Source organism: Miniopterus schreibersii, assembly GCF_964146895.1.
Source record: "Miniopterus schreibersii genome assembly, chromosome: 8".
NCBI classification, from domain to species: Eukaryota; Metazoa; Chordata; class Mammalia; order Chiroptera; family Miniopteridae; genus Miniopterus; species Miniopterus schreibersii.
This window is the reverse complement of record NC_138109.1, coordinates 55,502,722-55,519,833: the sequence shown is the minus strand read 5'-3', so window position 1 is coordinate 55,519,833 and position 17,112 is coordinate 55,502,722. Positions and strand designations below refer to the sequence as shown.

The 17,112-nt window shown below is 36.3% G+C and overlaps 1 protein-coding gene across 2 annotated transcripts in view; it reads right to left on the bottom strand.

Moving 5' to 3' along the window:
* Positions 1–17,112, bottom strand: part of HS2ST1 (heparan sulfate 2-O-sulfotransferase 1) — a 146,998-nt gene that overhangs the window by 20,602 nt on the left and 109,284 nt on the right. For both annotated transcript variants that reach the window (XM_081146026.1, XM_081146027.1), the window contains exons 2-3: positions 11,632–11,870; positions 1,035–1,120 (exon numbers count right to left, since the gene is read on the bottom strand). In XM_081146026.1, coding sequence (XP_081002152.1) covers positions 1,035–1,120; positions 11,632–11,870 — 325 coding nt within the window. The remainder of the gene's footprint in view (positions 1–1,034; positions 1,121–11,631; positions 11,871–17,112) is intronic.

Below are 17,112 nucleotides of genomic sequence, written 5' to 3'. Positions count from 1 at the left end.
CAACTCTTCCATTTCAAATTTAAGAAATTAAATTGAGAGTGGGATATTAATTTTCAAATTTTACACAGGTTGCTCTTTAAAGTTGACAAATGTATTACTTTGAAATAATGAGTGCTAGTGAAAAGACTGAGGGATCATGTTTAAGTTTGAATAGTTTTTAAAATATATTTTTAATGTTTTTGAAGTTGATGCACAATCTTATCAGGAAAAATATTTGGATTTGGGGTTTTACTATAATGATATACTATGTGCTACAAAAAAACATTTAAATGGATTCACGAGCTGCCTATGTTTCGAATATTCCTTTTGACCAGTTTTCTGATTAGTACTTAATGAAGCATAGACTCTAGGGGGAGCCACATAGCGCTTGGATCCTGTACATAGACCTGTAGTTTGATGAACTTTTCTTGAGAGAATTATGATACAAATACCCTGATCCCATTCCTCTCAAAAAATATGGAAAATGAGTGTTATTCATCTCCAGTTTCAGGCAAAGAACTATAATGAAAAGTAAAGGAGAATCACTATATTTTAAAAAGTCTCCTTTGTATAATCACAATTTTAAAGCAAAAAGGTTGTCCAAGGGTATGTGTATACTTTACTGTGTCTTGGCTGAGCAGCAGAAGCATTGGGGCACCAATAACTGAGTGACGGCCTCTTTGTTTGCTCAGTGCTCAATGACATGGTAAGTCATAATCGGACTGGCCTCCAAGTTAAAACTTGGGGCTCTCCTAAAATAGCTTCATTTGGTTGTACAAGATACATAAATGTAATGATGATAAATAACTTTAAAAGAATATTACCTAAATGTGACTACCTTCAATTTCTAAAATTAATATCACGATTATCAATTTATGAACACTAGAGGGCAGTAAAACACTAGAAGGTATATTTATATTACATAACTAAGTAGCAAAGGCAAGCCAGTACATTTTTTAAAAAAATCAAAATCATAAAAATTTAATGAATTTATTCCTTTTTAGGTTGCTAAAGTACAAAGCATCCTTTGCCGTGTCATTTTAGGTATAACTTACTTTGCAAAGTCCAAGTAAGAAATGTGTCCATGATAAAATCCTGGTTTCATCTCTTTCCAGGAAGTAATATTCTTCACAAAGCGCACCTAAAACAGGAGAATACACTCATTACTTCAGTATAATTTAAAGAAAATAAAATTTAATGATAGCAAAATACTTTCCATGTAGGCATTTAAAACCAATCATACCAGTTTGACAATTACAGAGCTTAAAACACAGGTTTCTAACTAAGGAAAGTATAGTATGATCTGTAACTGCTACTTTATCATAAAGAGAGCTATCGGCACAGTCAGAAAAGAGTGAAAGAGGACCCTAAAAACAAAATTGCACAATGCAATCATTCACAGTGCTGTACAGAGCATACATTCACACGGGGTGAGGGAGGGTGGGTACCAACACACACGATGAGGCAGACAGCACTATAGTATAGGAAGTTTCTATGCAAATCTGTTTTCTTCTCAGAGACCTGTTATTCCTAAAAATTCATTTTTATTAACAAATAAAAAAAATTAACTGCTAAACCAAAATGATTAAAGAAAACAAGAGGATTATCAGAAGACTACAGAGTTAAGAGCAGATATCAAGTTTGTTGATAAAAAATAAGAGATGTAATACAGTAAAATAAAATGTTTTAAAAATCTAAATATCACTCTTTTAATTTACTGGAATTAAAAGTATACAAAAATTAGTTAATATGAAAAATTATTTAAGTGCAAATATATTTTTAAAATTTTATCAACTATTTAATATAGAACCTGATAAACTTAAGTATCACCAGCTACAAAAGTAGTGATACACAATTTCTCAGGAAAATGATACATATTTTTGATAAGCAAATCTCTACTTGATGAACAGCAAGTGATTGAGAATCTCTTCTTGAGACTAGGTACAGTGTGGGGGTAAAGCAGAAGGTAGAGATGAGGTGAGGGATGGGGGCCCAGCACCCTATACTGAATTGAAAGCATCTGCAAACTGGGGCTTCAGTTCCAAAAGCACAAGATTGTCAACAAGATACTTTTGATAATTTATCAGTCTTTCATTTACATATTAGAATAAAGTTAGTTATATGGAGATATTCTGGTATACATTTTAGCAGATTAGTCAATAAGTTAATAGCAATGAATGATGAAGGCTGCCTCCTGGTTAAGGGCTACTGGAAGGGCAGAGTAGGGAAACAGTGCAAAAGGGGCCATATGTCAGAGAATGGGAACTAGGAAAATATGGAATGTTCTGAAAGTAAATTTCATTTTTAGAGGAAGCATTAATAATTCATATTCTACAGAAATCATGGAGTTTTAGGAGGAAAATGAAATGAACCCTATTTATTCTCTTCCTCACACGCACACTCACATTCCCTTAAAATAAAATCTGAAAATTGAAAGTAAATAAAATTATGTTGCATTAGAAAATATTTTAGCAGATGCTTTCCATTTCCCCCCACCAAAACAAAGAGCCAAATAAATGTGCAATTTTAGGTTCTCATGTTCTTTCCTATTTGTTCTTTGAGTAAGGCAACAGACAGAATGAAAATAAAGAGAAAATGAAAAAGAAACAGAAAATAAAAAATTAGATAATCCAGAAAGTGAATCCTTAAGAAATTTTATATGTTGAGTATCAAGAGTCCTTACGGTTGCCACTTAATGGTAAATTATTTCAGATAAGCCTTTGGTTCTGTACAAATAAGTTCCAGTATTCCAGTCAAAGTGAGGGGGAAGTAGAAGGCAAAAAGGACAGGAATGGGAGGTGGTGATTCAAAGGGTGCTTAACACACATCTAGCAACTCAGCTCTGTTTACCAGAAGCAGATCTTTAATATGAATGTGATGGTGTAAGAGGGAAATGAGAGAAAGCGCTAGATTGAAGTCTGAGAAAACAGTGTTATACAAACCCAATGTTAGAGAAGATCATAATGGTACAAACTTAAAAGTACACTGCTGTGAAAGACTCAGGCAGAAATAAGAGTTAGGTATAAGCTTCAAGTATTTTTTCTTCTACTCTTCCTCAGAAAGGTCAAGATAAAACTAAACCCTCCTAAGAACACACTTTATTCAACATGTGTCCTTCGATGGGGGATAAAGAGCCCAGGAAGCTGGATAATAGCTGGACTGCTTCAAGGCTTCTCAAGACTTCAATGTGCCAATGACGCCTGTTAAAAAGGAGATTCTGATTCAGCAGGACTGGAGGGGGACCCCAGCTTCTGCACTTTTTAGAAGTCTCCACATAACTGCCAGGTTCATGAGCCACACTGAGAAGCAAAGCTTCAGCATGTGCAGGTCCAGGAGCTAACTCTTGGTCTTGATAATGTGAAGCTTGTTTCTGTAACGCTTACAAAGGTGCCTGACGTCTACGGAAGCTCTTTAGTAAGGATATTCTCTCATATTCATTGCTTTTATGATATGGAAAAATGTATACTGAAATAGAGAAAAATTTTAAAGATTATAAGCTACCCCAGTATATAAAAGAGTAGGGAGGAAAGGAGCAGAATGAACCCTGACTACTCAGTCTCCTCCTTCCCCACACAGTGATACCTGACGTACATTAGAACCAAAGTACTCTGAGAAACAGTTTGAAAACTAATGAAATAAGAAAAAGGTTGTGTCTCTAGTTGGATTCAGGGACGCTAAATAAAGGGAGAGAGCAGAACAAGGCATGAATCTTCCATTGCTATCATCTCAAACTCTCTTGTTTACAGAATCGATATTTCAGAGGTGGAAGGATCTAGGATATCTTGTACTCTTTATTTTATACATAAAGAAACTGAAGCCCAAGATCCATGAACCTTAGGTTTTGGTCCAAGCATCCCTCTACACCAGGGATGGGGAACATCAGGCACACAGGCAGTATATGGCCCTCGAAATCATCTGGTCCGGCCCTGCCAAGGCAACTGCAGGTGGGACTTGAAATTCGATAAATTCAATTAGATGTTTGACCAAATATAGCAGGCTAATTTTTAAGTTCATAATTTTGTATGGCTTGTGAATGATGTTATAAATATCCAAATGGCCCTTTACAGAAAAAAGGTTGCCCACTCCTGCTCTACACCACTAGCTAATTTCCTTGACTTTACTGTCCAATTTACAGAAGACTTAAAAAAAAAAAAAAAATTAGAAGAAATTTGAAACAAGAGCAGCCATCTCTCACACCATGATTCTGATTTAAAAACTTGAACATTGAGAATTTCAGGTTTTATCCACTAAGGAAACCTCTCAAATCCAATCATTAAAACTCCTTGACCTCCAGGATCTCAAAGTTCTGTTGATATCTCTCTCAATTGCTTATTTTCCTCAGTACATTCATTATAATCTCACCTTCCACACCACCCTGTTCACTACTCTCATATTGGACAACTGTTTGCCAACAATGACCACTGATTTATTCCTGCCCTTTTTTATTGTCTTGGGTAAACTCAGGAGTTGCTGAAGACTGCCAGTCCAAACAGAGACATAGTCTAAATATCGATGTAGGACTTTGAATTTCATTTCCTAACTTCATTCTGAGGTGAATTCAGGTGGATTATTGTTACTTTTAAATTCTCTACTCATTGCTGAAATCGCCAAAAGACTCAGAATCTTTCTCTACTCTGCAATTAATAGAATACTGAAGGCTACACACTTGATGCATATGTATTTTTTTCCATCTCATCAACATTCAACTAAGGCAATATGTTCAAGTCTCATTAATAAAACTGTGGCTGACTTACAATTTGCAATAAATCAAAAAATGCTGAGCTGAGATTTACCTTCCCTTTATAGGAAAGAAAAAAGTGCTAAGCAAACAAATGATGTCAATAAGGTTAAAGCGGCTCTTCAGACCGATCCGGAGAACAGTCTGAGCCTTCCCAAGGGTCAATCGCATACCACTGAAAGTCTATACATCCCAATCTCTTCTTTCAAAGTGATTTCCAAACACAAAACCAAGTAAATAACCCTCTCTGAAGAACAGTATTTTTAATTTTTCTTTTCAAAGTATTAATTTAGCCACTTCTCCTTTTAGCATGTTTAATATTTATCCTTTTTTTTCTCTGGAATTTCCCGTCTCTCCTCTCTTCACCTTCATTTTTTCCCCTTTAATCAGTCCAGCTGCAGTCCCTGCCCCATCACTTTCTGCCTTCTCACCTCTCCTACACCACCTGCTTGTCTTTCAGTATTTCTTCTGTTTTTCTCTACAGTGGAGCACTCTGCCCAAGACCTTGAGATAAAGCTCTGGAGTACAGAGGAGTAAGGAAATGCAGAATAGGTGAGCAAGCATCTACTTGGTTTTTGATGGATTCTTATTGACTATACTTGGCACTGATAAAAGTCAAGTGATAGGCAAAAAGGAGCAAAACTAAGAGTATCAAATGAAGTTGAGGAAACTGAAGACACTGAAAACTCTGACTTGGGGAGAAAAAATAGTCACCGTAGTGACGTTATTCAAAGAGAATTTCCATACTCTGAAATAGGTTGTCAAGAAGGATGTTTCAGCACAGTAGTTATAGTAGATGAAAAGAGATGTTTTTATGTCTAGCCTGGAGCAGATCCTAAACTGTGATTTTTGTCAGGTTTTATAACTGAAGCAGAGTCAGGCTAGCAAGTAATCAGAGAAGACCTTCAGGGGAAACACAAGCAATGTGGGGAGCAGTGCTGTGATTTATTTGCTGGTTGAATCAGGCCTGGACCAGTGCTGCAGGAAAAGCTAAGAAGGCACCATCTCACTAACAGTGTATCCAGACCTATTCTTAATAAAATTAATCTCAACATTATGATTATCTGTGATCACAGAAGAACTTGTTTTCACTATCTGAAAGTAAGAATGGAATCTGAACATTCTGGCCAAATTCCAACTTTGTAATTACTACCTATTAAATGAAAACTACCATTAACTTGGGTAATTACTATATACTTAAAATAAAGATTCATTGTACAGCATGGGTAGTTTTATGAGACTAAACTAGAGGAGTTTTCTACACAAAGAGGAAAACTGAGTACTTGTTAGGTAAAAATATAAGAAAGGTCAACAGAATACAGTATCTTCACTAAAGTTCTTAACTGTGTCATTCAACCCTTTTTTTTGTGGGAAGGCAGTGGTGGTGATGGGTGGGTGGGGGTCCTGAAGTAAGGGTAAATTACATTTTTACCATCAATCAGAGTGGCTCACTCTGCTAGTAAGTATCATCATGGTATTATGTTCAGCAGCTTAAGAACTACTTTCAGAATCAAAGTTGGTTCATTTGTTCATTTAACAAAAAAGTTATCTAATGTCTACTATGTTTCAGGCACTATTCTTAAGCACAGGAGACAAAGTGCTGAACAAGACAGACAAGTTCCTGCCCTTAAAGACCTTACATCATAACAGAGGAAAAGACAGACAATACACAAATCAGTAATAGGAAAGGTACAGAAAGAATCAAGACAGTAACTTGGAAGAGGAATTTTATTTATATTTATATATATAAAACGTAGTATAGATATAGATAGATAGATGATAGATAGATAGATGATAGATAGATAGATAGATAGATAGATAGATAGATAGATAGATAGATAGATAGATAGATAGATAGACAGATAGATATAAAACGTAGTATAGATATATGTATGATGACAAAGTGAGGTTTTTCTAAGAGGATGCCATTTGTGCTGAAACCTTAAAAGGATAACATGAAGAAAATCGTGGGAAGTCAGAAGTGCATTCTAAGAAGAAATAGTAAGAGCAGAGGCCTTTAAATGGAAAAGGTCCATTTGGTGCATTCAATGAACCAAAAAGCCAGTGGCAGTAAATAAGAGGTCAGAGCCTAGGACAAGGACTTGACTAAAAGGAACTTGTTGGTCTAGGTAAGGAATTTGGATTTTGTTGGGGAGGTAGAGATATGAATTTAAATATAAGTACTTCACCATCCTGAGGAGGTTATAATACACATGTTCCCATAACCCCACTGAGAATCATGTTTTAGATCTTCACTATTCCAACTGTGGTTCAAGGCCCAGAAGCATCTGTTTTCACATCAAGTGGAAGTTGTTGGGGAAGGCCATCAAGAAGACCTGACTGCTGGTTTGACCCACAAGCTGGATGGGGCAACTGGAAGCTCCCACTCCCTCCCCTGTATTTCAAACCTGTGCTCCGCTGCCCAAGGACACAGGCTTGAGATGGAAATTTGGTAATCAGTCTATCTGGACTGTACATGACTAAATCCAGTGAAGGCCTCCTGTCTCTCCCTGCCCTCCATGTAAGGAGGCCAGTTTCAGATTACCTTCTAAGGAGGTTTCAACCCAACAGAAGCTTTTTAGAAATTCAGAATATCAGGCTGCAAATTAGTCCTTCTGAATCAGAATCTGCGTTTTTAACTAGTGATGAGATGCATATTATAGGTTGAGAAGCACTCATCTGAAGTGTTGTGCTGAAAAAGCAGTATGTACAACTAATATTAAACCATGGGATCCAATGCAAATGACCAGAAGTTGGCTTAACAGTGAACTAAAAAAGAATAAAAAATTACTATGCTGTCCTACACAGAATGCAAATTCTACATATTTTCAATGTCTTAACAGAAAGGGGTAAAATACAACCACAGATCTAAATATATGAGAGCAGAAAAGAATTAGGAAATATCATAAAAGACAGTACCACTTCCTATCTGACACAGTTACTTTAAAGACACAATGCACTCTAATGTAGAGGTATTTTCATAGCAGAATAAACTTCATTTTCCAATTAGAGCAGCTGATTGAGTACCTGTCTCCTGGGAATTCCTGTTAATTGACTGAATGAAGCCCATCTCACAACCATACCCCTCATGACTAAATCTGCCTGATTCCTATTACTTAGCATTCTCACACCTTATGTTCTCAAATGTTTATCTCTTAATCTCTTTTTTTTTAACTTTCTCTCTTATTTTATCTCAACTTCTTAATTTTTAAAAATTCCTTATCTACAGAAAAGTTAAAAGAATCTATATATATCTAGATATACAGATATAATCTAGATATACACACACATAATTTTTCCTGAACCATTTGAAAGCAAGTAGCAGTCACCTTTGCTCAAGGATCCAATCACAGATCACACATTATTTTGGTTTGTATGTCCCTTTAGTCTCCTTGAGTCTGGAGAATACTATCCAACCCCTGACCCTGACTTTTTTTTTTTTTGGTTAATCTTTACCCCAGGATATTTTTTCCATTGATTTTTAGAGAGTGGAAGGGAGGGAGAGACAGAAGCATCAATGTGAGAAAGATACATTGACTAGTTGCCTCCTGCACATGCCCCAACCAGGGCTGGGCCCTGAACCTGCAACCAAGGTACATGCCCGTGACCAAGAATCGAATCCATGACCCTTCAATCCTCAGGCCAATGCTCTAACCACTTAGCCACACCAGGCAGGGCGACCCTGACTTTTTTGGTTGTCATGACACTGACACTTTAAAACTAGAGTTCAGAACAGATGTCCTAGGGAATGTCCTACAACACAGATCTGCCTGTTTCCTCAAGAAAAGGTCCACGTTAAAGATTTGGGTGAGAAATATTTTTGGTTAAACATTTTGGTGACAACACCATATATTGATGTTTTCTTTGAACAGTCCTCATAGCTCCTGTGTCTTTGTTTTACATTCTCAAGTAAATTATAAATAAGCTCCCTGAAAGATGTAGTCTTGCTTTTTATCTCTTTGGTATTTCCCCAAAGCCTTAGAACAATCTCTGTATATATTACATACTCAATAAATGAAAACTTAAAAGCATAGTTAACAACTGTTTTTAAAATACCAGAATATTGCCCAGCTGGCATGGCTCAGCGGTTAAGCATCGACCTATGATCCAGGAGATCTCGGTTTGATTCCAGGTTAAGGCACAAGTCCGGGTTTCAGGCTCGATACCCAGCAGGGGGGGTGTAGGAGGCAGCCAATCAATGACTCTCTCATCATTGATGTATCTATCCCTCTCTCCCTCTCTCTTGTCCTCTCTCTCTGAAATCAATAAAAATATATTTAAATATATATATTTTAAAAAATAGCAGAATATGTGTAACTATTACACAATGAATAGTTTTATACTCGACTAAAAATATTTGGGCTTTGCCTGTAAAATTTTTGAGAGAAATAATTACACATGTAAAGCAGTTTAGCATAATACCTAGTAGTATGCCCAAAATACATCCAGGAAAGAGCTAAGGCTAAATGAGGATATTAAGCAGACTGAACTACTGAGGTTGGAAGGTGAAAAGATAAAGAGAGTGGTCACCTATTATATCCCAAAACATTTTTATGAGTAAACTGGGTTTTAAATGAAAGATTGAGACAATGGCAGATATAATAAAAATCTAATCTTTTAAGTCTTACTTCAGTCAGATATTGATTAGAAACTATTTCTCAGAGAAGAAAGAAGAGCAAAATCGGTCATTCAATTCCTATCTAAATAATAAAGCAGTTGCCCGGCCAGGCGTGGCTCAACGGTTGAGCATCGAGCTAGGATCCAGGCGATCGGGGTTCAATTCCCGGTCAGGGCACATGCCTGGATTGTGGGATTGATCAATGACTCTCTCATCATTGATGTTTCTATCTCTCTCTCTCCCTCTCCTTTCCTCTCTCTGAAATCAATAAAGATATATTTAAAAATAAATAAATAAATAATAATAAAGCAGTTGAGGACACTACACAAGAACAAAAATACGGCATTAAAATCAACCCTATGTTATGCAAAATAGGGTTCAGGGAATATTAAAAAAAATATTTCCAAGGCATGTAGTATAATTTAGAAGTTAACATTTAAATAAATTTTACTAGATTGAATGTGAAAAAAAATGCTATCTAATATGTCATGCACAGGAGAGGGAAGCAGTAACTATAACTTGTTTGGACAACTGCTTCTATATAGAGCAAGAGACCAGTAAGTGATTTAGATATGGTGTATTAGGGAACATCTGGTGTATAAGCCACTCCTGATTGAGAGCAGGTTCTCACCTACCAGCTGCCATTTTGAAGTATGTCAGGTAATGACTATTTCTCTACACTCCCCACACAAATATATTTTAAGTGTTGTTCATTATGTAATCGAATTGCTTTTAAGATAGCGTTTATGCTTCTCTTCTGCTGGGAATTTTTTCTATCTATTGAAAGAAAAGCAGAAGTCTTATCTCATCCAAATGCAACTGGGAAAATGTACCACTACATGATGTCAATAAATGTCATATGTCGCAAGCTTCTGTAGATTTATATTTGCTGAAAAAATGGTCAATGTCACTGTCAGACATCATGTAGCTGCCAGGGGATTCTGTAATACTGGACACAAAACAACTCTAAAAATTGAACAAGCAAGCTGTATCTTTTTAAAAAATACTACTAAAGAAAGCTAAAATTATATGGGCATTAAGAAGTGTTCCTCTTAAGCCAAGATATATTCTGAAAAGCAATCATGCAAATAGATTTAAAATGTACACACACTGTATAAAAACTGATTATTGAGGATACTTCCCTTTAGATATACAATATTACATAATGAACAGTTTTTACGACCCACTTAGCTAAATAAGTTGATGTTCCTTCTCATTTATAGATGAGTTATTTGGTTTGGCTGACAGATGTAGATTTTTGGTTCTATGAAAAAGAGTAATTGAGGATGCTGCAGAGAGCCAAGAATTACATGGGCACATGATATGCCATATACCATTGGCCTTTACAAACAGCTCTCTAGCAAGAAAGCGAACTTTATGTGTATCAATGTTATTCTCTTGCTTCAGAGTAAAGGTTATAGATATGCTAAATAACAGGATAACAGAGTCAATTCTGCAACTACTAAAACGAGTTCAGCTGTTTTCAAGTAGATACATTCTAATTATATGAGTATCACAAATACCTTTCTAATAAGGCTATCTCAATATGGTGTTTAATCCTAGACAGTATTTCAAATATTATCTTTTCTTCTCATGAGGCCAAATACCCATTCTCTTCCATACTTGTAGAAAGAACTGTATGTGCTTATAATTATAGTTAGAACTCTAGGTGTGGAGAAAATGTGTGCTACTACTGATAAAGAGGTGAATGTATTTCATTTCAGGAGATAATTTCCTCTACTTTTAAAACTATTCCATAAAATTATCCACCTGTTCATCTAAAGTTTCTTGACAACTTAAAAGGCAAGATTATGTTAAAATATAAGCCACAATCCCTGTTTTCCAGAAGTTTATAGCTAACGTTTACATAAATTACTAGTAAAGATAGGATGAAATTCGCAAAATTGAGCCATACAGAATACAGGTATTCATCAAACAAAGATTTTTCTATCATAAGTTGAGAAAATATAATGGTTTTTATTACATAGTATCTTGCTAATAATATTATATATTTTTAAAAGAATACCATACTGAAGAGCATCAATTTTCTCTTAAAAAACTCAAGCTATTAATTCATTTATTTCACATATATTTGAATACATACTATATGCAAGGAAATGTACCAACTACTGTGAAGAATGTAAAATTTCAAAAGAATGTGGTTGATCCCTTCCCCTAACAGACTGACAGTTCATTGGGATAAGCACACATATCCCTAAAAATGCTGTGTCCCCTTGAGATACAAAATTTGAGTGAGGACCCGTCAGAAAACACGCATTCCTTAGGAGGTGTGTACCTGATCTTGTAGTGACATCACTGGGTTATTTTTGGTAGTGTTGATGTGGAGAACGTGGTATCTATTCTTTGCGCACAGGTCATAGGCGATATTGGTAAAAGAGGTGCTTGCTGTTTTGGGAACTCTGTTGTAAATGACCACCATGTCCTCTTCCTCATCTAAAGTTGCGTCTTGCCGAGGGCCATCCATTGTATGGCGCTGCTCAATTTCTCGGACTTCGTGTCTTGCAATAGCCCTTTCTGCAAAGAAAAACAGACATGAACTCAGTTTTCAAAGAGACTATATGGAAGTTATAAAACACTGAAAATAATGTCCGACACCACCCAGCCGGCGTGGCTCAGTGGTTGAGCATCGACCTAGGATCCAGGAGATCACGGTTCGATTCTTGGTCAGGGCACATGCCTGGGTAGCGGGCTCGATCCCCAGTGGGGGCGTGCAGGAGGCAGCCGATCAATGATGACTCATCACCAATGTTTCTATCTCTCTCCCTCTCCCTTCCTCTCTCTGAAATCAATAAAGATATATTAAAAAAAAAAATTAGGTAAGAGGAGCTGAAGTAATGTTATGAGGACCAAACTTCAGAACTACCTTTGAAGGATAATACATATGCAGAACAAAAGAATACCACAGACCAGAGAGCTCTTCAGTGTAGTTCAAAAGTCACTTGACGGTCTAATAGAATTTTCACAGCCTGAACTAATTCTCAAATACTCAAAGACAGATTATATGGAATACTAAATTTCATAGTAAAAAATGCACTTAGAAAATACATCACTTAAAATGTAAGATTTTGAAATTTATTACTTAGGATTTAGTTATTCCCTGGTTTATCAAAATGTATCAGGGCAATGATGATAAGTGCTGGTGTTGTTTTTAGGTAACAAAAGTAGAAACAGCCCCATCACAAAACCTGTTTCTTTTTGGTATTGCAATATACATAAATCCTGGCTAATTTATTCTTTAAATCCTATGGTTCCTCTAATTCAAATTCCTGTGTACCACACAGTTTGAAAAGCAGTTACACTTTACTTTCTACTATTCCCAATTTAATACACATTTCAGCTTCAAATATTTTTTAGAGTAAGAGAACAAGAAAGAGGGAAGGAAGAAATGAAGGGGGGGAAAAAAATCTAACAGGATTGCAAATTTCTTTCCACAGAAATAGTGCTCACCTATAGTATATACCTACTATCACCAGATCTTTGTGAATTAAACACTCTTCCGTTCTCTCACTATCCCAATCCTGCCTGGGGAACTCATCAACCTTCACATTGAATTTAATCATCACTTGCAAGGAAAACATTATCTGCTCTCCTTAACTAGGTCGAATTATACATGCGCATGTATGTATGCACAGTGTAACTCACACTACATTTCTTGTACTTACTGTAATTGCAACTTTACATTATATGTATTGTTATTTGTGTCTGCCTACTATGCCTATGATTTAACAAGTGACATGAAAAAGCAATGTGCTATAATTACAGTAACAAGTTCAGGCTTCAAATATTGTCAAACCACAAATCTTACTTTTTGGTTCAGAAAATAAGGTCATCATTTTACAGAGTATATTCTGAGCTGAGGATTCACGTTAGGAAGACTTGAATTAAAGTTTCCGGCCTGCTGCTTATTAGCAGTGGGCTTTCCAAAACAGAAAGAGAAGTACTTATATTCTATATATATGCATACATATGTATCCTGTTTTTCCCTTGGGAGAGTTGGTTGGAAATGTGAGGAGAAAGATGAGCTTAATGTGGAACATACTGTTGGACTGCCTGAGAAATCAAGAGATGTTTTGTAATTAGCTAACTATTAATAATAGGAAAGGAGTAAAAGGAAAGCCAGACATTATAGGCACGTTCCCTGCAAAACACTGGGGGAAGGGGACTGGACAAAGGGAAGACAGATGCATGCCTGGTAAAGTTGGGATGACTAGGGAAGATGCTTGCTGTCAGTCACACCTGGGAACAGAGGTCACTGGCCAGAATGGGTGTGGCCACTGAAAGCACGTGCAAATTTTGGATATATAATCCCCTGAAAAAAGAAGTTCGCTCTTTTGGTTCTTCTTGGCACATTTGGCTCATGGGTCACACTTGGCTTCCTGGCATTCTCCCCTGTGGCCCACGGCTATACGGACCCCCGACCCCCACAATGGACTAATGGACTACAACTGGCCTAATGCTGTACTGGACCTGTCTCTAACATGGAATAGAAACTCTGGACACTGGCTTTGCTTCTAGCTTTAATGAAACACCAGCTACACTTCTTTTATGACTGGACTTAGGGAAATGGGACTTTAGAAACACAGGGATTTAATTCCATGCAAATAAAAACCACTCGTTCTCCTGTGCAAGTCTTGGAAAATTCTTTTTCTTGGGATATTGTAAGAAGTCCACAGCCAGCAGCACCCAGTGGGGAAGAGGACTCCCCACTTTGTCTGAAATGACAAGTAGAAGAAACTCATCCTGGAAAGCCATGGGAATGGATGAAATTGCCTAGATAATCTAGAATATGTAGCATGGAAAGGGACCATAGGACAGAATCTTAGGAAATACCAACACCCAAAGGGCAAGTAGAAAAAGACAATCCATAGAAAGAAGCTAAGAAGAAATAGAAAGAAAAAGCAACAGGACAGACTTTTAAAAAGCACATACCACATTTTAGAAAGCATAATATTTTTCAGACAGTGCTTTCCAAATGGACCTATAAATCAAGGTAGTGTATGATGCTATAAGCATCTACAAGGGATTTGGAAGTTGTCTCAGATTAAATCGAGCAAGTATTTATGAGAGTCTATGTACATTATTCTATTAAATAATTTTTTTTTTAAATCTTCTCAAGTACACATGATATATTCTTAAAGATAAGACCACATGTTAGGACACAAAACAAGTCTCTACAAGTTCAAGAAGATTGAAATCACACCAAGCATCTTCTTGGACATTTACACCATGGAGATCTATGCAGCTGTAAACACGAAGGATCCCTCACCCTTTGAGACAGCATGGTGGGACCTGGAGAGTATTATGCTAAGCGAAATAAGCCAGTCAGAGAAAGACAAGTATCACATGATCTTACTCCAATGTGGAATCTAATGAACAAAATAAACTGATGAACAAAATAGATCCAAAGACACAGAAGCATGGAACAGACTGATGAATCTCAGATCAGAGGGAAGGCGGGGTGGGTGGGTGTGTGGGGAGAGATTAACCTAAGAACTTATATGCATATACGCATAACCCATGGACACAGACAATAGTGTGGGGAAGGCATGGGGGGGGGTGCAGGGGGGAGAAAAGGGACATCTGTAATATTTTAAACATAACCCAAAACTATTATGGTATTGTTATGTCCACACACCCTCCTTTTCCTGTTCAAAGAAATGAAACTGCGTGTTTGCCATTCAAAGGCTGACAGAGGTGTGAGGGCTTCTCCAGCAGCCCAGATAGGCATAAAATTGCCCTTAAAATTAAGATTTGCCTGCAATCAGCAATACTAAATTTACTTTCACTAGTTTTTCTGAAATCAAGTATTCAGAAAGGCAGATTTTATGTTATTTCCCAAATGAATACTCATTTTACCTATGGAAAACACAGTGATTAAAGAAAAACTGCAATATTAAGTCTCTGTAATTACTCCTTCCACTTAAAAATTTCACATGCCCAATAGCTGCTTTGAAAATTAATTAATTACAAATACTTTTAAAAGAAGGTATTATTTAGTCTGTGAAATTTTTATTTTGTAAGGTGCTAAAATTCTAGCTGGACCATGAAACTAACATGCTTTGAAAATTAATTAATTACAAGTATTTTTAAAAGAAGACACTATTTAGTCTGTGAAATTTTTATTTTGTAAGGTGCTAAAACTCTAGCTGGGCCATGAAACTAATATGTTTTCAAAATTAATCATTGTTCTTGATTCATTATGTGTATTAAATTACACGTACTGTGTAGTTCACATGATTTTTAAAAATTTCTTAAATTATGAAAAGGTACAAATACAGGAGTCACTACTTTCCTCATTTAAATAACATTTATATGCATTTTCTATTTTTCAAGTGTTTTCATACTGCTTAAAATAACAAGATAATTATTACCACAGTGTAATGCCTAAAAAAGGCTAGTGATATAGGTTTATAAAATCAATTCTCAGTTAGTTGAACAATAACAGTAACTACTGTTAATGGTAAACTACTCTTTTCTTCTGTGACAATACTTAAAACTACTAAGACTGTTTGTAATATGGACATATCTTTACTAAGTATCTAATAGTTCCATTTTTTTCCCAAAGATGCTCTGCACTTAGTTAGTACAGCTTCTTCTGAGACTCTCTTAAATCAGTGGGGAAGCTTTATTACAGCACATTTGTAGTGCACTTAGAGAAAGCAGGCAGTATATTTAAAATACTTAAGGTGCATTTTGTAGTAGTATCGTTTTATCATGTTTGATTAATGAATTATATAGACTCTGCTATGCAAGCTATTTCAGAACCACCACAAAATGTATAGCCTACAAACAACACTGGGTGCAGTCTGAGAGCCATAAAATTACAGGCAGGCAGGCCAGGCAACACTGGCACTAATGTGCCCAACACAGAAGATCAGCACTGAACTCCATGGGAATTCTAGTTTTTCTGGGCTCCTATTGAATGTGGCACATATCTCAACTTAATCAACTTGCCCTGTGGCAGATGATCAACAAACTCATGTCTTTTAAAATAGCAATAAATACCTACTGTGTCACTGACAGTGCATTAACGGCCTCATGTACTGAAAGAATACAATGACCAAGCTGAGTATAAAACACTGCATTAAAGAGACCAATCTAAATTCTACACAGCATTAAAGTCACCAAGATACATACATATGTATGCATGTATGTATCAGACTACAGGAAAACTGAAAAAAAAGAGAACTGAAGAAAATATCTTTTTCTTGCCTGGCCGGGCATGGCTCAGCAGTTGAGCGTCAACCTGGGATCCAGGCGATCGGGGTTCGATTCCCTATCAGGGCACATGCCCAGGTTGTGGGCTCGATCAATGACTCTCTCATCATTGGTGTTTCGATCTCTCTCTCTCTCCCTCTCCTTTCCTCTCTCTGAAATCAATAAAGATATATTTTAAAAAAAAAAAAAAAAGAAAGAAAAGAAAATATCTTTTTCTTAACCACAATGTATCTTGTAATGACTAATATTTTTAACGTTGAGATTATTGTTTTGGGTAATGCCTTTTATCTTTGAGCACTTAGTTAAATGTTCCATACATTAAATAATTTACAGAGAGGAATAAGCTATGTGTCTTGTATACATTAAAGGACCCATATAACCTCCTCACTCTCCAACGATCAGTTTTGCAATGGTCTGAGCAGAGAATAAACAGTCCACAAGTGCCCACAAGTGCCCACAAGTGCAGCATTTCTGTATTGCAGGTAACAGCTTAGGACCGCGGGGCGTAAAAGAAACAATGAAAGAAAAGAGCAATACA